The sequence below is a fragment of the Patagioenas fasciata genome, chromosome 2, assembly GCF_037038585.1.
Source record: "Patagioenas fasciata isolate bPatFas1 chromosome 2, bPatFas1.hap1, whole genome shotgun sequence".
NCBI lineage: Eukaryota > Metazoa > Chordata > Aves > Columbiformes > Columbidae > Patagioenas > Patagioenas fasciata.
This window is the reverse complement of record NC_092521.1, coordinates 168,122,500-168,146,499: the sequence shown is the minus strand read 5'-3', so window position 1 is coordinate 168,146,499 and position 24,000 is coordinate 168,122,500. Positions and strand designations below refer to the sequence as shown.

At 45.5% G+C, this 24,000-nt stretch overlaps 1 protein-coding gene across 4 annotated transcripts in view; it reads right to left on the bottom strand.

Moving 5' to 3' along the window:
* The window catches only part of PTH1R (parathyroid hormone 1 receptor), a 128,848-nt gene that overhangs the window by 19,122 nt on the left and 85,726 nt on the right, over positions 1-24,000 (bottom strand). For all 4 annotated transcript variants that reach the window (XM_071805437.1, XM_071805439.1, XM_071805438.1 and 1 more), the window contains 4 exons: positions 15,112-15,206; positions 11,875-12,061; positions 8,285-8,438; positions 2,217-2,277 (listed from right to left, as the gene is read on the bottom strand). In XM_071805437.1, coding sequence (XP_071661538.1) covers positions 2,217-2,277; positions 8,285-8,438; positions 11,875-12,061; positions 15,112-15,206 — 497 coding nt within the window. The remainder of the gene's footprint in view (positions 1-2,216; positions 2,278-8,284; positions 8,439-11,874; positions 12,062-15,111; positions 15,207-24,000) is intronic.

Below are 24,000 nucleotides of genomic sequence, written 5' to 3'. Positions count from 1 at the left end.
TTCAGCCCTTATCCAAGTGAGGGCTGGAAGGGCAAACTGTTAGTGGTGTAGATTTTGGGCTCTGGTCCTCCATCTGCCAAGAAGGGGCTGATCACTCTTTCCTCTGAGACATTTCCAGCAGCCATTTAATAAGGTCACTCAGTGTTAATTGCTCTGTTTGAATTCTCTCCAGCCATGGAGAGACGAGAGCCAGACAGCCCCTACATGGCAGCTGCAGTTTTCATCTCACGGGCCAAATTCTGCCCAGACAGCTATTCAAGGAAAGCAAGAGGCAGGGGCAGAAAAGCCACTGGTGCTGACTGAAAGGCTCTATGAGGATGAGCCTGTGCCAATGCAGATGCATCACATACTTCAGTAGCTGTGCTACTCCATCCTCCCAAGCTGAAATCCCATTTGGAAGGCTGTCTCGTCCCTGGCAAAGCCATGTGAAAAGTTGCCTGGGAACCCCCACACTTTTGCTGGCAGATGAAACACATTGTGTGGTCAAACCTGTGCACTTTTTAGGAAAAAAAAAAAGTGATTGTACTGAGGTTTGAAGAGTGGATGCTATGCGTCCTTTGTTCAGAATATTGTAACAATAGGAGGCCATGAATGAAATAGAACAAGGGCAAATGTAGAGTGTTGCATCTGGGCAGGAACAACCCCAGGTTCCAGTGTAAGTTGGGGAATGAGCTCTTAGAGAGCAGTGTAGGGAAAGGGAGCTGGGGGTCCTGGTGGACAGCAGGGTGACCATGAGCCAGCACTGGGCCCTTGTGGCCAGGAAGCCAATGGGACCTGGGGTGGGTTAGAAGGGGGTGGTCAGTAGGTCAGAGAGGTTCTCCTGCCCCTCTGCTCTGCCCTGGGGAGACCACACCTGGAATATTGTGTCCAGTTCTGGGCTCCTCAGTTCAAGAAGGACGGGGAACTGCTGGAGAGAGTCCAGCGCAGCCACCAAGATGCTGAAGGGAGTGGAGCATCTCCCGTGTGAGGAAAGGCTGAGGGAGCTGGGGCTCTGGAGCTGGAGAAGAGGAGACTGAGGGGGGACTCATTCCTGGGGATCAATATGGAAAGGGGCAGTGTCAGGAGGATGGAGCCAGGCTCTTCTGGGTGACAACCAGTGACAGGACAAGGGGCAATGGGTGCAAACTGGAACACAGGAGGTTCCACTGCAAGAGGAGAAGCAACTTGTTGGGGGTGAGGGTGTCAGAGCCTGGCCCAGGCTGCCCAGGGAGGTTGTGGAGTCTCCTTCTCTGCAGACATTCAAACCCGCCTGGACCCCTTCCTGTGGAACCTCAGCTGGGTGTTCCTGCTCCATGGGGGGATTGCACTGGATGAGCTTTACAGGGCCCTTCCAACACTTGACATTCTGGGATCCTGTGATTCTATGAGGGTGTCTGTGTAGAGCCAATGAAGCAGCTGATCCATATCTTGTATCTGACAGTAGCCAGAAGCTGATATTTAACGTGGAACAAGCAAGCAGGTAGCGATATTTTCCTAGAACGTTCTTCCAACAAGCTGCAGTTCAGGATGGCTTCCTGAGCCAGAACATTACTGGGTATTTAATACTTCCGGAGGATTTGTCTCCCATGAATTTGCACAAATGCTTTTTAAGCCTAAGGAGATGCTGACATCCACACCTCCTGCAGCTTCATCACCTCATCAATGCTGAACCTGCTGTCTCCCAACTTTATGCACTGCTTCCCAGTTCCTCTGCTGGAAGAGCTGGTGGACAACTGATCTCTACCCATACTGTGCAGGCCATTCATTCAGGATTTTATAGATCCCTGTCCTGTCTCTGCCTAGCTGGGAAACAGTCCCTCGGAGCCCCGGCAATAATGGCTACAGAGGTTCAAATTTACCAAATTTCTGTAAAATGAATGGAAAGCTAGGAAAGTTGCACACACCTTATCCTTCCCTACCACACACATCCCAAAAAGTTTGCTGACTTCACAGTAGAAATCACTTCTAGGTATTCCTCATTCCTTTTTTTTCCTTTTGATTCACCCACAAAGTCACCTGTGCCAAAAGCCATAAAAATATCACAGAGAGGTGGTGGATGAACCATCCCTGGAGACATCCCAGGCCAGGCTGGACGGGCTCTGAGCAACCTGAGCTGGTGAAGATGTCCCTGTCATGGCAGGGGTGGCACTGGATGAGATTTAAAAGTCCCTTCCAACCCAAACTATTCTATGATTCTATAAGGTAAAAGGGAGGAAAGAAAATCTGGTAAGACTTACTCTGTGTCGGCTAGAGCGGCTCTCACGCTGGCCCACGCTGTAACAAATACAGCAGGGAGTCCTGCAAAAAACACAGGTCAAACAGGGTGAATAGGAGGACAAGAGATCTCTGTTACCATAAACACAAGTGGAGCAGGGCAGAGGAGGGTGCAAGAAGGAGTTTTTAAATATTCAACCATAATTAGACTAGGAAAGCCTGATCTTGGTCTCACATCTCTTCTGTAGTCCGAGTGACAAACCAGACAGAGGCAGTGAGCATTTTCTGGAAGACAAATGTCATGATCTGGATGTGTCCGCTCTACTTAAGTCTCCTGGCTTTCAAAGTGGAGCAGCTTGCTTTCCCAAGTTGCCGGCCAGGAGTGGTCCAGGCTTAAGATGCCTCCTGATTCATGTTTGGTAGATGCCCAGCTGGTCTGGGACTGAGATGGGTCATGGACTTGACAGGATAGATCATTGGGTCCCATGCCTTTCCTCTACCACTACTTTATAGAGATGTAGCCTGTAGTGCTTGAACTTGGGTGACCAAAACCTCCTTTAGCCAAGTGAACCAATTTGAAGCAGAGAAGGGTTTTGCACAGCACATCTTTCCCAATATATTAGTATTTGCTCCCTTTCCCTGATGTCAAGGAAAGATTGATCTGAAGTCAAGCTTACATATTTTCTTCCAGTACAGGGCTGAATGGATTAGAAGCTCTGTTAAGTGTGAGAGACTTGCTGCATGAAGCAGATAAATGCAAGAATTTAGGGTGATGCTTGCAAAACACTCTAGCCAAAGGTTCATTCCCAAATGAACCATCTTTATTTCAGCACGGTTACACTGAGCATCATCTTTTCCCTGTGAAAAGTAAAAGGATCACCAATATCCAAATGCAACCTTCTATTTGTTTTTTTAGGGTCTGGTTCAGTTTTATTTGTACAACTGAGTCCCCTCCTGGCTTCCCTTAAAAGGCAGGATCAAATCCACAGCAGCTCCCACAAATTCAAGAAGAATAACCCCTTTCAGGTGAAAAAAAAAATATTAAAAAATAAATAAAGGCGACATTTATCACCGATGACTGTAAATATGCTGTTCATAGTCTAAGCTCATTGGGGCTCGGCATGCATATAAGCACACGCTTAACTTTCAGCGTGCACTTAAGTCTCATTAAGGTGCTTAAAGGCTTTCCTGACCATGGACGCTTTCCTGAGCTGGGGTGTGGAGCAGGGACGCCTGTCTCATAGACGCATGGACAACAGGGCTGTTATCTTGGTTGGAACCTTTAAATGCCATGGTAATATAAGAAAGCATAAATAATTAAACACAGAGCCTCACTCAGGACCGGCGCAGCAGCACTGCCTACAAGGGTACATTTATGAGGAATGCACCCATTCCAATGGCTGGCATTGGAAAGAAAATACTTAACCTATTGCACTGGGAACCCATGAGTATTTTGAAGCTGAGAGCTTGGGGAAGGGGATGGTTTATTGTAACAAGCACCATCTATTTCCTCCTTATCGCCTATCTATTAAAATACGTCTGGCTGAGCTATCAAAGGCTTAGACACATATAATTTTGTTGATATAATCAGTGATATTCCAGTTTATATCAACTGAGAAACTAGCCATGTTGAGAAGCCGACATCCCCATTGTCTGCCTGCAAGGTGGTGAATGTCCATCCATTGTTGTGAAGCTCTTTCCAGAGATTTGGATGTGTTTGACACGTCTTGTTCCTCTTTAGCCTGTCCTGCACTTCAGAAGAGACCCTGTTCCCATTCATAATAATCCTGTGCTGTGATCGAGGTTCCGAGCAACAATAAAATACACAGGAGAAAATAATTATACCTAAAAAAAGTCTCTGTGTGTGGAGTTATTGTTCCCTGTGCGCTGCTGCTTCACTCCATTCAGGTAAGTTTAGGAAAAGGATCTTTGGCTTATTTTGCAAAACATACCGAGTGATTTCCTGGCACCAGTTTTATTGCTACATTTGTCTTTCAGCATCTCTTATGTAAATATATTTTTTTTTCAATCTGAACGATGTTCCTAAATTTACAAGAAGTGTTAAGAATCCTCTCCCTCCCTTTTCTCTGCCCCAGCTCTAGATTTTTTTATACAGCACTGTAATATGCAGAGTTTGGGCCGTCAGGTAATTTCTAGAGTTCCATCTTTTTCTCCTGCTCTGCTAAGCTCATCTTCCAACGTGGAGAGCCAGAAGGCTTAGCTTTGCCTCTACCATCTCTTTTACTTTCAGAGGGTGATAACGGAGTTTTCGGTCCCTCCAACTGAAAGTCCTGGTTTATGATGCCTCACAACTGACAATCCCTCCCACCAAGCACTTGTAGCACCCACTGATGGCAAAGCCATTACCCAAAAAATCAGGACCGAGGTCCTCAAAGTGAGACACCTAAAGCTATCCACAAAGAGCAAGTTACCCAAGAGGATGCAGCTCTGCGAGCAGAAAAGTCTCGTGTGATTAGATGCATCTGGCCAACCCACCAGGGAAAGAAAGTGGGTCTCCAAAAAGCCCAAATGACCTCCTGGCTGGCTGTGAGCCCAGATGGAGGGATGGATGGATGAATGCATGGATGAATGGATGGATGGATGGATGGATGAATGGATGAATGGATGGATGGATGGATGGATGGATGGATGTCCTCCCCCTTGCACCTATGTAGCCCACGTGTACAACGTGGGAGGAACCTCACCGGGCGGCGGTGCCGTGAGCGACTTCTACAGAATCCACATTGTATGCGCTGTGCATTTCCAGTCAATACACACAGTGTGTACAATGCAGGTGCTATAAAGTCAGGTGTCTCCCCATCAGCTGGAATATGGGCAAAGTCTGGTGGCCGCCCCAACCCCCTGCTCTCCTCTGTCGCTTTTCTTGTGTATGTGTCTCCTAGCAGTTGGAAAAGTGGTTTTCATGCATGTGTCAAAGCTGTGAGTAAGAGAGGTGATTGCAAAGCGGCTGCTAGAAGAAAGTTTAGGAATGAAGACCTTATGTATGTCTATAGAAGCTTTTACCTTCTATTTGAAAAGCTCTCTGAGGAACAATGCTTGTGTTTTTTTGGTCCCTTTGTGTCACAGATTTCTCATATTAATTGGGGCTAATAACACCCTCTTATGCCTCTCAGTTCTGTCAGGTACAAACACTTTGAGGCAAAGGATGATTTCTGCTTAGATAAAAATTCAGGGCTCACCATCATGGGTTTTTGGACCTGAGTCCCTCTAACAGTAACACATTGATCTATTTGCCTTCTCCACATCTCCCTGCAATCCTCGTTTTGCACCATAGCTGAAAACCAGAGCAGCCCAGCCGGCTGGAGGGAATTAACATGGTGTGAAGGAAAAATTCCGGTGGAATCAGCTTGGGTTTTCTAGCTATCGGTCATGCTTCTTAGACTTCCTTCATAAAACAGCTGCAGGGAACTTGAAGTCTTCTGGGGAATTTATTGTTGCCTGTAATGTCATTATTTATTTATTTTTCTTAGGGGCTGGCAAGGAACAGGTTCCTTTCTGTCATTACTGTCTCCCTTGCAAGAAGGGCACCGTGGATTTTCACGTAGCTGTGCTGCCTTGTACCAGTGAGGACGTGGATTGAAAGGACCCAACAGAAACCTTTGGGTCTGACATCAAAGAGTGACCATACATTCTGGTTTCCTCAGCAGTCTGGAAATGAGATGTTGCAGGTTGATTTTTGCTCCTTGGAAATTTCCAGGTGGGATAAATCTGCCGCTGTTTATTGTTACATAAGCAAGAAACAAAATCCCAGCTTTCGGGGCAAACTTGTCTCTCCTGTACCTATGTGGAATGTCGTAATTATTTATTGCTGGTTCCCTGCCATTCGCGGCTGTGGTGTGGGCAGGATCCAGTGCCCACTGCAGGGAACTGGAGTTTTTCCACTGACTCCAGTGGCTCTTGGATTGGGTTGCCCTTTCCAGTGCCCAAAAGCTATCAAAGCAAGACGTCTGTGCGGGTGCATGTGTGGACATTATCATGGTAATCAAAACAAAGCAAAAACAAATGCAACCGGAGGGATCCTATGTTCTCATTCCAGAGGAATTTAAATTGAGCAGCCTCAGACTTTTGGAAACACATAGATGGTTGGTGTTGTGACAGGTGTGACTTCGGCTTTGTGGTCGATCTGATAAAATGATTATACTCTGGCAGTGGCTGGAAGAATTAATGAGAGGAACCCATGCCTGTTAGAATGTTTTCCTCTGGCTGCATTATGAGAAGCATCAAGTTGGTTTTTCTTGTTAAACATATGGCATTATTTTTCAATTGCTTCCTTCTCTTCCAGAATTCGCTCTTGGGAATTGCTTCTCTAAGTCTGGTCTGTACAGTTTAGTGCCGTTTTCTGAGAGGCAAATTTTATGTAGCTTGAAGGTTTGGGAGAGGGTGTGTTTCTCTTTTTGTTTTATTTTGGTTTTTGTTACTCTGTTTTTTAAGAAAAAGGTGATATCTGAAGTCCTGTCCATCTCACAGCAGCTGAGGTAAAAATTGCCCAGTCCCCAAAGTATTTATCTTATTTATTTATTTTCCCCCAAATTTACTGGCTGGGTGGGACTAGACTTTGCCTGAGAGATGGATGCTTCACTTTGGGACTCATATTTACACCTCTCATCTTTATCATATGGCAGCACCATTGGTTTCTGACCTATGCACGAGGCGAATGAAAGATTGGCAAGGAGCTTGTGGATCCCTCTCCCCCATAATCACAGTGGGGAAGGAGGAAGGATGGAGAGAGTCTTGCAGGCTGGGCTATCCTGGGCTACTTTGCTCTAACAAAGTGAAAAACTAAAATCCTCCATAACCTAAGATCTGTACTATCTTGCTCAGAGCTCCACTGTTAGGAGACAGTGCTTTTCTTCTAGAAGAAATCATGTGCTGGAGTGGTGATGATGTGGTACACACATAAATCTTGCCCTAAAATGCAGTCAGGATGTGGCCAGGTGTGTTTTGGACCTGGAAACTGGGAAATGGTCCTGGGCCATCCAGTTTAGAGGTAACCATAGACACCTCTGAACAGGTTTTCCCTGCTGCAAGCTTCCATGCAGACCTACACCCCATTATTCTTAGTTATGTCCTCAAGGATCATCTAATATGTTTCATGTTCTCCCTTACAGTCCACACATTTCAGGCAACTGTGAGCAGTTGTTTTATTGTCCTCAGCCTACCAGCACCTCATAACTCCTTGCAAGCCAAAACTAATGCCAGAAGTGAACAGAAAGCACATTCTTGTCTAAAATGTGTGTGCCCACAACTCCTTCCACTAATGACCACCCCCCCTGCACATCCCTCCCCTTTCTCCTTACTCCAGCAAAAGATGCCCAAGTTAAAAGAAAAGGGGAGAAATAAAAGAGGCCTCCCCACAAATTGCAGGTTTCTACTGCTGCTGCGACACTCATGAAACCTCAGGAGCTTATTAAAGTAACTGAGATCTGAGGTAGGAAATCAGAGCCTAGGTCTGCCGTTGGGAGCAGAAGCTCACAGCCTCATGTGAAATTTCTTCCCACAAAGTGTTGTTGGGCATTGGAACAGGCTGCCCAGGGCAGTGATGGAGTCACCATCCCTGGAGGGGTTGAACAGACACGGAGATGAGGTTCTTAGGGAGACTGGTTAGTGCCAGGGTTGAGTTAATGGTCGGACTTGATGGTCTTGAGGGTCTCTTCCAGCCAAAATGATTCTATTATTCTATGGTTTTATGGCTTTCTGATCCTCCAGCCCAACACCTGTTTCTCAGCAGGAAGCACTTGGCAGAGATGGGGTTAACTCAGAGAGTGCGGTAAAATCAGTTGTCACATGCACACATCGGTTGCTCTGGAAGGATGGCAAGATGTCCCATCTCTCCAGTCCGGGCTGATCCTTCCAGAGAGATCCTGGAAGCGCCACAGTGTGAATACCACAATTTAGAAATAGAGAAATACTTCATAAGAGAGCTAACCTGTGCATGCAAGAGTCACCGTGTCTCTGATGCTCCCCCTGCCTCTGTCCCCTCTCCTACATTTATGCATAAGCACCATCTGCTTCAAAGACAACCTCCAACATGCTTCTTACAGCTCGACCGTAAGAAGCAACCGTGACTTACCCCAGCCAAATAATGTGAATCCCCAAAGATACTTCTTCTCTGAGAAAAATGCCATGAAGATGAGGCTGTGGAGATAGAGCCCTTCCACCAGAATCCAGTAGTAATTGGTTGCCAGGAAGTAGAGGAAGAAGATAACCGCTACTTTACAGCCCACCTGCAATGACACAGAAAGATGAGCTATGTGAGGAACGTGGTGTGAAATTCTTATTCTACATAAAGCCATGGCTTGCTAAGATAGGCTGGAAAATAACATGGAGAAAGCAAAAAAAAAACCAAAACCAAAACAAAACCCTCAGAAAATTCCGTTTCAGGGCTTTTACAAGGGGGAAAAGTCAGTGCAAGAAGAAAAGAGATGAAAAAATTGAGAAGAAATCTTCCCCCTGACATTGTGTCTCCAACAGCAGGTGAGTTGGGAGGTGTAGGAGAACAGGAGAGATGCTGAGCTGATCCTAGTCTCCCAGAACCCCACAGATGGGGGGCTCACATGCTTTCTAGGACAGCTGTGTTTCATCTTTTCCCTGTGATTCTTGTGCAGGTTAGAGGACAAAGGGCTGTGACCAAGTCACCTTGGGCTGGGTGACCTGGCACAAGTCACATCACTTGGAAGTACAACTCTATCCTCAGCTTGTGGAGAGATACGGGCACCGTTCGGAGGGTGAGTCACCCAATCCTGCCATAGATGCCCAAGACAACGTCCTGTCTTTCCTCACTGAGTGTGAAGACACTCTAGATGGCTGCTGTAGGTTTTGGTGACTGATCATCCAAGAGCAAATTGAAGCTGAAGGATTTCACCCAGTGTCGAGGCATTTTCTGCACGGACCTGAGCTGCAAGGTGGGAGATGTGGTAGAGACTTCCAGGGCACACTAATCTTAAATGGGCACATTGGCTGAACTCTCACTCCACGCTGACCTGCAATCCTTTGTGTTCTTGAGAAGAAAAGCCCTGACTATGACTCAATGATCCCCTGTCCTTCTAGCAAAGTGGAGCAAAGCTACCTTTCTTCCAACATTTGTCAGCCCCAGTAGAGAAAGGCTGAAAAGTAATGAAGTCGCAGGGGGTTAATTGATACAAAGGGACACATAATGCCTTCTCTTCTCTTCCAGAGAAGAGCAACAAGACTGGGGAAGGGACTTGAGCACAAGCCCTATGGGGAGAGGCTGAGGGAGCTGGGCTTGTTCAGTCTGGAGCAGAGGAGGCTTAGAGGTGAGCTCAGCACTCTCTAGAACGACCTGAAGGGCAGTTCTAGCCAGGGGGGATTGGGCTCTTCTCCCAGGCAGTCAGCAATAGGACAAGGGGGCATGGGCTTCAACTCTGCCAGGGGAAATTGAGGCTGATATTAGAAAGCAATTCTGTGCAGAGAGAGTGGTCAGCATTGGAATGGCTGCCCAGGGAGGTGCTGGACTCACCGGCCCGGGAGGTTTTTAAACTGAGATTGGCCATGGCACTGAGTGCCATGATCTGGTCAATGGACTGGAGTTGGACCAAGGCTTGGACTGGATGATCTCTGACGTCTTTTCCAACCCAGTCTATTCTGTGATTCTGTGATTCTTGTCAATGTCCGAGGGTTCAGGGAAACCTATGACTACCAAACATATCCCACAGCGGCAGCACACCTCCATGCTGCCCCTTCCATCGAGAATAACACAAAGTCACCATTGTGACTATTTAAGTGACTTGCAGAAAATGTCAATACTACGTATTTTGTAAATAAAAAGAGAATTTTTTATTCTGGCCCATCTCTTATGCTAATCCTTTGCCAATTAAAATGAATATGCACATGTTATATACACATATGCATATATATATAACACACGGACGCATATATATCCATTTCCTTTTACAGACAAAGTGAGCTAAAATAGAAGGAAGATCAATTGAAAATATCCTCATCCAGGTTTAATGATAATTTTTATATTCACAAAAAATCACCATCTACCCACATACAGGGAGCATCAGGCAATAAATGCAGAACTCTCACTTCACTTGGAAACAAAAGAAAAACATTAATTGTTGCCTTCATCACTTGTTTGCCTTTCCATTTGGCAGAAAGGGAAATGCCATTAAATTGCTAATATTCAGAGAATGCAATATATTATCCTAATTATTCCTTATAATGAGTCCAGCCTGAGGAGAAAACAGAAAACAATGCAGTAAAACATTTTGTGTTATTTCCAAAAAGGGAGTGTTTGAAGCATTCTGAGTGCTCCAGCCAGAGACTCACCAAATTAATTAAATGGATCTCTGAATTGGGAAGGAAACACGATAACAAATTTCCATTTGGGAGGCCTTGGATGGGCAGTGGGACACTCCACATACGCTGATTTTATGCAGGGGTGTTGGTAGCCAGGTGGCAGAATATTTGCACCACATTGCAAGAGCCACTCCACTAGGATGTCTGAGCTAGCTCAGATTTTTTTGTGTGCATTGAAGGAAACCCTGATCTTAGATACTAAAGCCTACCTCATCTGTCTCTGTGCCATCCAACAATTCGTGGATGTTGAACTATCACACCTAGGATCCACCATGGGAAATCTATCATGAGACCTATGGCAGCAGACAGCTTCAGCAGGTGGGGATGACTTTGAAACCTAAGGATGGGCTTAATTTCGCCCTGACCACATGAACAATGCAGATACCACCATCGGAGCTTTCTATACAGTGAAAAGAAACACATGCTTTTGGAGACAAGTTCAACCAACCTCATTTCAGTTCATAGTTTAGGATATGGTTGGTCATACTCTTGACTCACCTGGCTGTGTTGACCATACTGACTCCGCTGACTATAAATGGAACCTGAGGTGACTGAGATTGAATGAAGGTGTCTCTCTTGTAGGCATCTGCTTTTTGCAGATGAACCATAACCTTTTTCATGGTAATACCCCCATTGTCCCTTAAAAAAAAATATATATATGTACATATACATACACTTTTTTTTTTTTCAGAGATGGGAGTGATAAATCACAACAAGACCAACCAGCTATGGTTTGCTGCAAAATTACAGTAAGAAGAGATGTTTTCTGCTGACCTTCCTTCCTCACAAGATACGTCTGCTCTGACTCTGGGATCAGGGCTTAGAACCTTTCAAGACGTGTTGAACCATGGTTTTGCTACATCTGGGTTGTCATTTTGATGCCATGATGGTACAGCACAGTGATGCCTCCATGGGTCACACAGAGAGGACCTCCAGGTGAAAGATCCACCAGTTGCACTTTGTGGTGGGAGAAGTCAACACTGTGAAATGCAAGCACTGATGTGCCCTGTGTTGGGATATACAGGGGAGCTTCCAGAGCCAAACATCTTAGGGGGTATCAGAGGAGTGTTGAAAATAGTAGTTGTAGATAGAAACCAAAACCTCAGCCTTGACTTTACTTTTGAATACCATGCTTCCTTAGCTCTGGGGCTGGGTAGTCTCTCTGAGACAATGAATTGAGGATTGGGAAGGGATGGGGAGAGGCTGCGGAGGGTTAAGAAAGGGGAGGATCTGGTGTTGCTCAGTGGGGTGTAAATTCCACCAGAAAGAGGTGAAATTTTGAACAGAGAGGACAGAGGCATAGGATCTGGAGGGACCAGCTGCTCTGGCAATACTCACAAACTGTGATTTGTCCGCTGGAGGTGCTTCAGTGATGGATTTCAAGTCTTCCTCTGAGATCCGTTCCATCTCCTCCAAAGCTGACCCAGAGTACAAGACCGCGTCCTTCACAAAGATGCTCATGGCTCTCAGCATGAAGGACACAAACAGGTGCATGTGGATGTAGTTTCTAGTGCAGTGCAAACGTCTGGAGGGGAAGACAGAGAAGGGTTGGGGTAGTTTAGTCCATCTCAGGGTCACCTCTGCTTCTGAAGAGCCCCAACTCCTCTTATAGGCCTGTGCCACCATGGGGACATGGTGCTGGTGCCACAGCTGCCCTGCACTCACGGTTCACCCATGGGGTTGGTAAATGAATTAATACCTACTCCAGGGGTTTGGCCAAAGGACATTGCTGCTGACTTTACATTAGGACAACACTGTTCCTCTACTAATTTCAGCTCCTTTATTTCTGACTGGGAAGTCTTGGAAAGAAATAGGGATGTGTTTTGCCTGTGTTGGGCATGAGTGGTGGGCTTGCATGCAGTAGGCAGTGAGTCTGCATCTGGAGGACGGTGTGTGCAGTGCACACGCAGCTGGAGGAGGGTATATGACGAGCAGTCAATGTGTGCAAATCTGGACGGCATCTTGCGTGCAGTGTACATGCAGTGTGCGTGCAGTACGACCAGTTTGCACATGTAGGACACCGTGTATGTGCAGTGCAAATGCATCTGGAGGCGGTGAAAGGTGCGTTCAGTGTCTGCACATCTGGCGAACATCAGGGTGAAGGCAGTGGGCGCGCAGCCAACGTGCAGGGTGTGTGCAGTGAGTGCGCACCCAGTGTGCAGGGTACATTTAGGGAATGCACATCTGGCGCACAGTGCGTGTGGAGTGAGCCAACAACAGCTGTGCAGTGAGTGCAGGGCACGTGCATTCCTGTGTGCACAATGAGCACGTCCCTGGCGTTCAGTGCACGTGCAAGGAGTGTGCATCGCATGTGCATCATTTTCCAAGACGTACAGACAGGAGGCAGGATACATGCACAGTGCTCACTGAATACCAAAGTGTGTGTCCCTTTCACTGTTAAATCCATCCCTCCAACACATCTGCCCGTCTCTGGGTCAGACCCTGCATTTCCAGACTTCACATTTACCTGCACTTTGTGCAGAGGAAATGGATGACAAAGGCTCCAGAACTTGTGGCCACTAAAAACCCACCAGAGATTCTTATAAACTGCTAATCTTTGTGCTCACTCCAAACTTAGTGGCAATTACAGTACTAACTATGGTGTGCTGGGCTGTTTTCTCTGTTTGCCATCAGAGACACTATCCATTGCTCGGGCATGTTGAGCAGTTTCTGGGCTCCAACCCCAGCAATGGCAGCAATGACCCCACAAATTCTGATTGTAAAGCACTTTAAGATCCTTTTTGGGGAAAATCTGGATGGTAAGATGTGAATGGGTTAAATCCATATCTACGGAGTGTGTTTTAGAAACAGTGATCCTGCCTTTGGGGAAAAGAAGGAACTAACTGACCTGCTGGGCTCCCCTTCTGTCCTCTACAGCTCTGCTGCATGGCTAGCCATGCATGAATCTATATATGAATTTATACCCTCTTAAATCCCCAGCTCCAATAATAGAAATGAAAAATAAAAGCTGTGTTTTATTCTCCTTTGGGGAAGATTGTCATAGTAATAACAGTTATTTCCTGTGCTATTATAATACAAATTATGCTAAGTGGAACTATCGAGGTATAAATGAAGATGGGCTTTGCTCCCTGCATTTGAAATGTAGTCAATGAATCTCTGGATTATGTGTTATCTGGAATAAAATCTGGCTTGGTCACGGCTGCTGCTTTCATCCTTGGGACAACGATGCTCTAGCATAGTTGTCCATGGAGGCTGTGAGGTGCTCCAACTACGCAGCGAAAAGAAAGCTTGTCTCCTGAAACTAGGAGTATACTTGCATGCAAGAACATTAAATATTTTAACAACCTTGCCACTGTCCAGTGGGAAATGAAACAGGAGGAAAAGGGCTGAGAAGTCAGGAGGGTGGTGGCAGGGATGGGATCTGGGACTCGGTCATGCAAGTGCTCCCAGGAGGGGTCTGCAGAACCCCTTGGCTTATCTGTAGCAGAAATTTGGGCGCTGGGATGCTCTGCTATCCAAGCAAATCCCCCCCGATCTCCTTTTGCTCGCTACAGAGAGGTCTGAGCACTTTTAGAGCCGAAGACCACACATTTTATTCCCAGTGGCATGTGTTTAGGGCTTATCTTGAGCATGGTGGGAGCTGCTGAGTCCATCTGCAGACACTACGTGGTTGTTTGCTGCGAGGAGAATTTCCCACCACAGCTGTTCATAGAATCATTTTGGTTGAAAAAGACCTTTAAGATCATCAAGTCCAACCACCAACCTAGCACTGCCAAGTCTATCCCTAAACCATGTCCCTGAGAACCTCATCTTGTCTGGGTCCTGTTGTCTGTTAGGAGAAGATACTGCCAGGACCAAAGGGAGGGAAATGTGGGGCTCAGCACCCAGCTCCACCTTCAGATCACCAGGTATGGTTTCCCAAAGGACAAACTTCTAGTTGTGAGCGAGACCTTTCATTCCTCCCCTCTCCTGGTCCCTACAGCAGCAAGGAGACACAACAGCCAGATCTGAGGGATGGATGGCGTGGGTTCAAAATGGTATTCAGGAGCGTACATCCCTTAGCAGGGGTGGTGGAGTGGAAAGGGAGAAAATCAAAGTTAGGAGGGTGAGTGGTCATTTTTGGATACCTAGATATAGCAGCAGCATGAGGAGGTTGGAGGAATCAGTCTGGCACTTTTACGTGGCTGGGGTCCCTTTCAATGGGTTTATCCTTCATTAATATTTCAACTGGTCTATCCCTCATGAATATTTGGGCTTAGAGTAGAATTTCCCTTATGAAAACTTAGCTATCTAAAAATTAGCCATCTAAATCTAAGCCAGTCATCTGGAAGGTAATGGGGATAAAAAGCCCTAGATAGTGTTCCAAGTGAGATCAGCCTCTTCTTTCTGTTCATTGTAAAGAGGGTCCAGAAAACTCCATTGCAGGCAAGGGGTTCAAACATCCCACCCACCATGCCCCAAGAAGTTTGACCTAAGTGACACTAACACAGCCCAAAACACAGAGGTAACCTCTTGTGGCTTGCTGAGGAAGCACATGCCACTCCAGTTTTATCCTTTAGGAAAGCCTTTTCCAGTCTAGTGACAGCTTGCTTAGGAAGAAACAGAGCCGCCTACCTGAAGTATCCCAGGATAAGGACAGCAACTGTGAGGGATCCCAGAGAGATGGAGTATCCAACAGTATAAATCAAATAGAGGCGATAAAAGACCTCCTGCAGTACAAATGATGGAAAAAATAGCGTCACATTAGAACGCGTCCTCCTGCATTGTAATACAACCGTGGTAGCAGCACAGGGATTTGGGCTATTGTACCTGCTGGGGGTGTACAGTTCTGGGTCCGTAAAACCATTGGCAATCACACTTGATGTCTTTTATTTTTTTTTTGATGTAAGAACAGCTTGGAAAGTGATATTCATCTTTCCTAATGACCTGGGGGAGGTGGGGTTTTTGCGCGGGACTAGTGGTGGAGTTGGGTTAATCCCATCCCTGGGAGTTTTGCAGCATTTTCATCCCAAAGGAACCCAAAGAGCTTTACAAACTCTCAGCCAAATCCAGAGATCACTTGGCAACTTCTGCTTGAACAAAATGGCCACTGACTTGGGATTTTTGCTGGGACTGTAAAATTTAGCCATAGGGATATGCCATACCATTGCTGAATGACTGATGTTCAGGCTGGTGGAATATCAACCCACCACAGAAAACATAGGGAGAATATACTTTGGCTGTGGGATATGAAAAGAAATGACCTGCATTTATTTTTCTTTTTTAAAGTAAAAAGCAACCTATAACTCTGGTTATCCAATCAGAACACAATTTGAGCTTGCCAAAGCCCCATTGGAAAAGGCCTTGTCACAGGAGAGCTCCTACTAATTAATCCTGTAGTAGGTTTTAGTTCTCTTGGTCCTCTGTATTTTAAAGTTGGGCTTAGAAACCCTGACCTTTCTGTTACATATTGAGATGCTTTTCTTCATCCTGTGCTAGGGTATGCAGCTGCCTGAAAAGGGTTAAAACACCCTGTTACCATCCTAGCTTGTACCGCTTTTCATCGTCTGAAATTAGAAATAAACCCCAAAGAAACCAACCAATTCAGCATCTTTCTCCTCGCTCCCTCCTCCCCAGCCTCCCGCTCTTCCCTCACGCCACCCTCTGGGTTGCAATAACATTAGTAATGCCGGGCTCTGAATGACAGCTCTGATTTTGATTTGAGGCTAGAAATGCCGTCCTGGAATGTGAAACCTCAGCCCTATTACATCAGAATCCCCAGATATGTGAATGTTTCTTTGCGGTTTCCATTGGCAGAGTGGTGCGCTTGCCAATATTAAACTAGAGCATGTGTATGTGCATATTTATATATATCTCTCTATATGTGTGTGGAGGCAGCAGGCGCTAAAAAGCCAATGTGAGCAAATTTAAAAGCTTTAGGGAATAAAAATAAAAGCTCCTCCCCTTCAAAGCCTCGTGTGCTTTTCCCACTGCTAAGCTGGAATCCTGTTTGAACTGGAAAACATTTGCCTCTACGGTGAAAGTTTAAAAAACAAAACAAAATAAAAAAACCCAACCAAAAACCTACTCCAAGTTATTCAGCAGTTGTGAGGCTTTACTACGCCCAGCTGAACAAAAGCGTCCATGAGCCCCATTCAGAAATTTAACCAGAAAGATCCACGCTCCTATCGGACAACACCACCCTTGTAGCAGCAATGGCCTTGGGAAGGGACTGCTGGTTGGCTGGCAGCTGTGGTTAATCCCTCTGATTAACCACAGGGCCTCTTTTTGAAAGGAGGTTGAGTCGGAACTGCCAAGACATACACGTGCATGTGTGCATGCACGCTGCTGTGCCTGCTTGCAGACATAGGTGCCGCAAATCTTACTCGGTGTCGTGATGGGGAGTCTACAGGGAAGGTCATTTTCTGGATGGGGTGCTTAGGTCCGTGGGGAAAGCCTCCAAAGCAAAAGGTTGAGGTTCTTCAAGAGGTCACACAGGGTAGCCCGTGCGTGCTGGTTCCCAGGGGCGTTTGTCCTCAGGAATGGTGAGACTTGGATTTACCCAGGAGGAATTAAAAAAAGGTCTAAAGGCAATTCCAGGTCTCACTCGTCTCTTAGCACAAGGGAGGTCCCAGCTCGGTGGAAACCACAGTGCTGATTCAGGAAAGGTGCTCCAGGTAACAAAATATTGAGCCATCTGCCAGCTGAAACAACCACCGCCATGGTCTGAGAACCCTCTTTTTGGAGCTGAGGTGGATGGGAGTTTAAATAATTTACAGAAGACCACAAAGGTCATGCACGGCCAAGCCATGGACTTCCATAGTCTCCAGACAGTGCACCAACTACTAGATCATCCTGCTACAACAGCAGCTCTACAGGATGTCTCCTATAAATCCATCTCAAAGACAAACTGACTGTCACTGACACCCACTGACCTGTTAAAAGAGGCAACCCAACCCTTAAAAATCTGTCCTTGCCACACCATGAGACCCTGGTTTAAAAGGTGTGATACTTTAACCAGGGTCATTTAATTTGGCTCCTTCAGTAATCCTTCACTGTTTCAACTGCTGATGCATATGCACTAAAAAAGAGAAAGGCGGAAAAACAGAAGGACAAAACCTCAATATCTATGATTCCAGGTGCTTGGATTATCAGTAAAATATTGTAAAACTCACAAGATCAGGGAATATCAATTTCAAAACTGATGTCCTTGAACATTGCCCTCTGCCCACTCCATCCCATGCCCTGCTGAGATGAGATAATGATGGGGAAGGTGTGGGATGGATCTGACTCCCCCCTTTCTTCCTGTCTTATAGCTTTCCTGTACTTCTAGCATCTGCCTTCAACTTGTCCTCTTCCCTTGCCATCAGGGCCTAGAGCATAAACATAACCCGTGTATCAGTGTCTGGATGGAACCTTCAGGGTTTTGATGTTTGCATGTCTAGTTTCCTTCCAGTGTCACAAGGAGTGACATGGGTGACCAAGACCTGTATTTTCTGGGTGACTGGTGGCAAACTCCAGTCCATGTGTCACTGCAGTGAGCCCTGTATCCAACTTTCTCCTTTCAACCTTTCTCTTTGCCCTTTTGTGAGACAAGGGCAAGACTCTGCAACATTTAGGTCGTGAAGGTGAAGTGGATCCAGTTGTCTTTTGGGGGGTCGTCAGGCTTTGTTGAAGGGTGGGATTAGCAGTATATGAAGAGAAAAGCATATGTAAGAGCTTTCCAGATCAAGTATCTGCAAAGTTTCTCAAAGCTGCTGATTCAGATGTTGCTAATGATATGGTTGAAATTAGCAGAGGAAGCATTTTATTGCTCTGAATGATAAGCAATGCCAGGAAACCTCTGCCACTAGCTCTACTCACTGTTGGCTTTGTCCTTTTTTAGCTAAAAGATGTGACTAAAAAAGGCTTAATGACAGGGAGAAGGGATGTTTGCAAAAGGCACAAACCAGTCACTGATTTACAAAGCTTAAGGGAAATCCTTGAATGTTGAACATGACTATTTGCTGCAGAATTCAGCTCCCCTCATCTTAGAGGTGCTGGACGCTTCAGATCCTCACGATCTGGATAGTGACTGGGGTCAGCTCTCCCACTAAGACACCCCTATTCAGATGTGTAAACGTGCATCACCATGTGTGTTGAGTGTCTGTGTTCACGTGATAGTCAATAATGAGAGATCCTGTGATCCAGTTGCCTATATCTAAGCACTAAGTGCTGTATGAGATGCCTATAAGCATCCACATGGACCCCAGATGCTGTTCCAGAAGACCCTGGATCTCATAGACATCTGCCAGCCTTGTGCTAATGCTGTAGGTTATAAAACATCTCCAGTGGTGCCAGGCATCTCAGTGTAGGCAAATAAATTGAACCCCTTAATTGCAGCCAGCAGAGCTGGAGAGTTGTTCAGCTCTATAGAACAGTCTAAGAAAGAAAAAGGAAAGGGTAGGAGTAGACCCACATCTCAAAAGCCACCTGAGCTTTTTGGGTGCCCCACAGATGTATTAATGAGAGACAGTGCTTTTCTATGTCATGCCCAGTTTTTCTACAGTATTCATAGCCACGGGACATTCAGGAGACCACAGGCAAAATGTGTCCCAAATCTGCTGTTCACATTAATAGGAAAAAGTTCTCCAAATCCTATGTTACAACCACTTGGTGAGGATGCCCCGCAGCTGCAGGCCCTTGGAGATCTGTAAGTGGGGACAAGAACACTCTTTTCTTGACAGCTGTCATAAACTATCTTTGAACATCTACTATAGGCCAGCAATGGCTAAATATGGGGTACAAGGGGATTACACCTGCCCCATTGTGTTGTGTTGTAAGAACCTTTGTGTTCTCATGGAAAATATCATTATGTTGCTGTTATAAAGCACCAGACTTTCCCAGCAGACTCTAGGCATAAACTATTATCAACAACACCACAGTAAAAGGTGCTACAACATTTACAGGAAATGAGGACAACATGACAGGGTTGCTTGCAAGAGTGAAGAACACATCTCCATGATGCATTATTTTTTTATTCCTAAATGTCCTTTAAAACATCTGTCCATCTTCTATGGTGCAAATGTATGAACTTTGATGGCATTTCATCTGTATAACTCAGTACACACAGAGTAAACATGTTTTATGCCATCAGTCTGAGGCTTCACAAAGTTGCTGGATTTTAAAAGGACCCCAGAGAGCACCAAGAACAAAGGCCAGACATAGAAGATTTTTGGTTTGAACAATGGAGTTTAGATAAAGCAGCCCTGCAACATGCTGTGCCTTCCCCATTGTGTTTGGTGTGTGGTGGATTCTTGAGGTCTCCTGGATTTCTCTAGAAGCAGTAAAACCACCATGGTATAAACAAGCAGTAGCAGATGAAGACAGAATTAGTAGGCTGAGGTTAGATCTTAGGATGGCCCATCTTGCTAGGCTGGTGGTTTTCAAGCTCAGCTAATCTCCCAAGTTGCTGGCTCATATTCCCCTTCCCCATGATTTCAGTATATGTAGGTCCCATCTACCCTTAAGGTCATCCTTGAAAACAGGATGGGTTTGACCTGCTTTAAAAGAAGATGCGTTTGGCATTAGTGTTATTTTTGGGAGATGGAAATGAAGGAAATTTCTGCTTACTGAGCAAAATATGCCATTACTCCTGAAAAGGTGGCCAGAAAAATGACCGTGCTGAGGGTGCTGCTATTGGCTAGCTGTGTGAAAGGGAAGGCGTCCATAGTCAAAGGGCTACTATGTTTTTTTGAGAGAAGTTACCTAAAAATCTGCCTTCTAATGCCAGAGGCACAACAGGACTTCCCATGTGTGCCATGTTTTATCCAAAGAACCACAGAATCATTTTGGTTGGAAAAGACCCTCATGATCATTGAGTTGAACCATTTCCCACCCCTGTCCATGCCCCATGTCCCTGAGAGCCTCATGTCCGTCTGTCCAACCCTCCAGGGATGGTGACTCCAGCACTGCCCTGGGCAGCCTGTTCCAATGCCCCACAGCCCTTTGGGGAAGAAATTGTTCCCAGATCCAACCTCAACCTCCCCTGGCGCAACTTGAGGCCGTTTCTTTGTGTCCCTGTCTCCCCTCAGCTCCTGTTCTCCAGCTGAACCCCCCAGGTCCCTCAGCCGCTCCCATCACACTTGTGCTCCAGCCCCTCACCAGCTCCGTTCCCTTCTCTCCACTCGCTCCAGCACCTCAAGGCCTTTCTTGGTGTGAATGGCTCAAAACTGCCCCCAGGATTTGAGGTGCACTGTACGTGGGATGGTCACTATATATTGTAAATATATATACATATATATACCTGTGTGTCTATCATCTAGCAGATATGTAGCAATGCTTCATGCCCTCTGCCAGCATTCAGCCACTTGTGCTTTAGTGATGTGAAACACGGCGGACAGACAAACAGCTGGTGTTTATCCACATCACCTTCCTCAAAGAGTGAACACCAGCAAATCCATTCCCTTTCTTTTCCTTCGCTTGTCCAACTGTCTCTATATACTAGGTGGAAAATAAACTAAGCAGAACTGCCTGGTAAGGGTGCTGGGGTGGGATCATAAAATCACAGAATCATTTTGGTTGGAAAAGACCCTCAAGATCATCGAGTCCAACCATTAACCCAAGCCTGGCATCAAACCGTGTCTCTAAGAACCTCGTCTCTGCATCTTTTAAACAGCTCCAGGGATGGTGACTCCCCACCAATCTCTTGGCTTATCTGTTCAGGGGCAGGTAGACTTTGTGAAGAGCCAGGGTACAATTGGGATAGGGGGTGCCCACGAACATCTCCTGGGGATGGAGTGGGAGAACAAGATTTTCCACCATCTCTGCCGCACCGGTGATGGGTTTTCTTAAAACCAGAATATGAGAGTTCAGGGAAGCAGCTCGTGACATAGTGGTGGCTTTCAGCACTGCCCCAAAAGCACAAGGACAACTGTCTTATTTTTCCATGATGTGCCACCAAGACACCTCCCCACAAAACTCCTTCCTACCCCTTGCTAAATAATTGTCTTCTATGGACCGTGTCCGAGACACAGTTGTTCATGGCAAGATTAATGCTATCTGCAAGGTATTTGGGGAAACACACTTCAGCAGCTAACTGCAGCCTACCTGCTCTCCTGGCTAAAGAGGGGACATCAATCTTCAGGGCTGTCAATCCAGCATCCTTCAGCAATGATAATTTTCCCTTAGAAAACAGCCCAAGTGCAATTGCTCACTGAGCAGTTATGAGCTGTTAATTCTCCTGGCTCTGATGGCTTCAGCATACTTTTCTAATTTCAGAAAGCGGTTTCCATGCTGCTCTGTGTGGAATAATCCGATTTATGTGGTTCAGGAAAAGGTAGCGAAAGACACAAACTTTCTCTGGGGCCCTCTGTTCGCTGCTTTGGTCAATCTTATAATTATCCCACAGTGGCTAAAATGAGAAGAGCACACACCTAAACAAATATATGTGGATATATATGTGTGTGTGTGTGCTTATGGACGTGGGTATTTATTTAGGTGTGTTTATCTGTATATATAGCTATCTATAGATATAGGCCTATTTCTAGAGATAGCAATGCAGACGTATACACATATAGTCACAGACAGACTTTTTTTTTTCCTAATGCTTTCTAGTGCATGGTTGCTTAAAAGTTCCTCTGGTTACATCTGCTCGGATGCTGCCCTGCTCGGAGTCAGCCCACAATCTCCTTTCAAAACGTTGGTTAAGTGCAGCTGTTACTGGTGACGCAGAGATGCTGTTCCCCAGGGAGGGAAATAATAACACAAAACAATCCCTCTCTAAAGATGACTCGTCTATCTTGCCAAATTCCCTGATTCTGACATCTCTTGGCATATTTACTTTAAGAAAAAAAAAAAAATCAAAGGAAGGTTTATTAATACCAGAGCCACACTTGGGTGTGAAAGACAAGAGGCTTTCCTTGCTCTCTGAAAGTCATCATCCAACTGAGAAAAGAAAAAAAAGGCATTCCTTTTTTTATATTTCCACAGAAGGCTCATATATTTAATACCAGAAGGCTCAAGAGACCTGAAGTGGATGTTTTTGCTTCACTTTTCACTATAAGGCCCCTATGGTAAGAAAAGGCAACTACAAGACAACATGAAACATCACTATGAGGTGAGTGCAAGGCTCGACAGAAGAAAGCAACTTCTTGCAAATACAAGGTAATAACAATAATAATAGTGAGTAATAGATGCAGCTAAAAAGCATTTGTTAATCAAAATACAAATCCAAAGCTGGGGGAAGCTACTGATTTTTCTAATGCTCTTTGCACTGGGCAGGCATCACTTAGGCAAAGCCATGTTGCCATTTAATCTGAGCAATGATGATAGGTTAATTTGTCTTATCATTAAATATAATTAAATTCATCTCTGTGTAGCTAGAACAGAAAACTCGTGGCAAATGACTACCGAGCCTTGTGTACAGAATAATGAGGATGATAATCTTGGGACATTTTATTAAAAAAGCTCATGAAGTTAGAGCAGAAGTTGATAATGAAATCTGCATTACAATACCTCATTTAATGTCCATTAGGAAGGACAGTCCATATCACCTGTCTGTGCAGTGACCACTTCTGTATTCAGGGAACAAAGACAAAGACAGATCCATGAAACCCAGGACAACAGGCTTTGCTTCCAGCCTTTTTTGCCAACCTTGGGTGCCTGGGATTGGAAAGTCTATATTTCTTCCTTGTGCTGGTAACAAATGGAAAACTCTCTTCTTCTTTGTACCCTTCCCTTGCTGGTCTACCTTGACCAAGTCCTAGGTGCTAGCATGGAAGGTTTAAAAGAAAAGGTCTGCTTTCTTTAGGGGAAATCTAGAAGACTTGTTCAGATGGAGAGGTCTACGGCAGATGACTTCCACCACAGGACATGGTTGAGAGTGGTGGGATAGGGGAGACAATGACTTCAGAGAGCTCAAGAAGTCATGCGGCTTAGTAAAGCTCTCATTGTGTGCAAGATGCCCGATGACTCCAACACCTACTCCAGAAATTTCCCAGAAACCTCTGGGGCTAAAATACTTCTTTCCACTCTATGGGATGGGAAAAGATGAGTCCCACCAAACTCATGCCGAAAGTGACATCATCCAGCACAGAGACAACACGTTTTGTTATTGTGTAGCTGGAGCAGTACCTGGTGTATACAACCTTGTCTGTTCCTCAACTGCGTGATATAATGCATGCAGGTGCCCAGAGAACCTCTTTTCTCACTAAACAACTTGTTGCTTCACTGTTGAGGAAAAAAAAAAATACAAAAATCCCCCCACCCTATGCTGTGGCTGGATTTAAAATTAAGTTCATTCTCCCAAAGGGATTGTGTATCATCTTCAAGCCTTCCAGCTTGTGGTTAGATCTTTATCTCCAACTGTCTGAAAATAACCCTTGCTGCAAATGATCAGTCCCTAATGCCATAGCCCATTAGATCTTTATCTCCAACTATCTGAAAATAACCCTTGCTGCAAATGATCAGTCCCTAATGCCATAGCCCATTAGATCTTTATCTCCAACTGTCTGAAAATAACCCTTGCTGCAAATGATCAGTCCC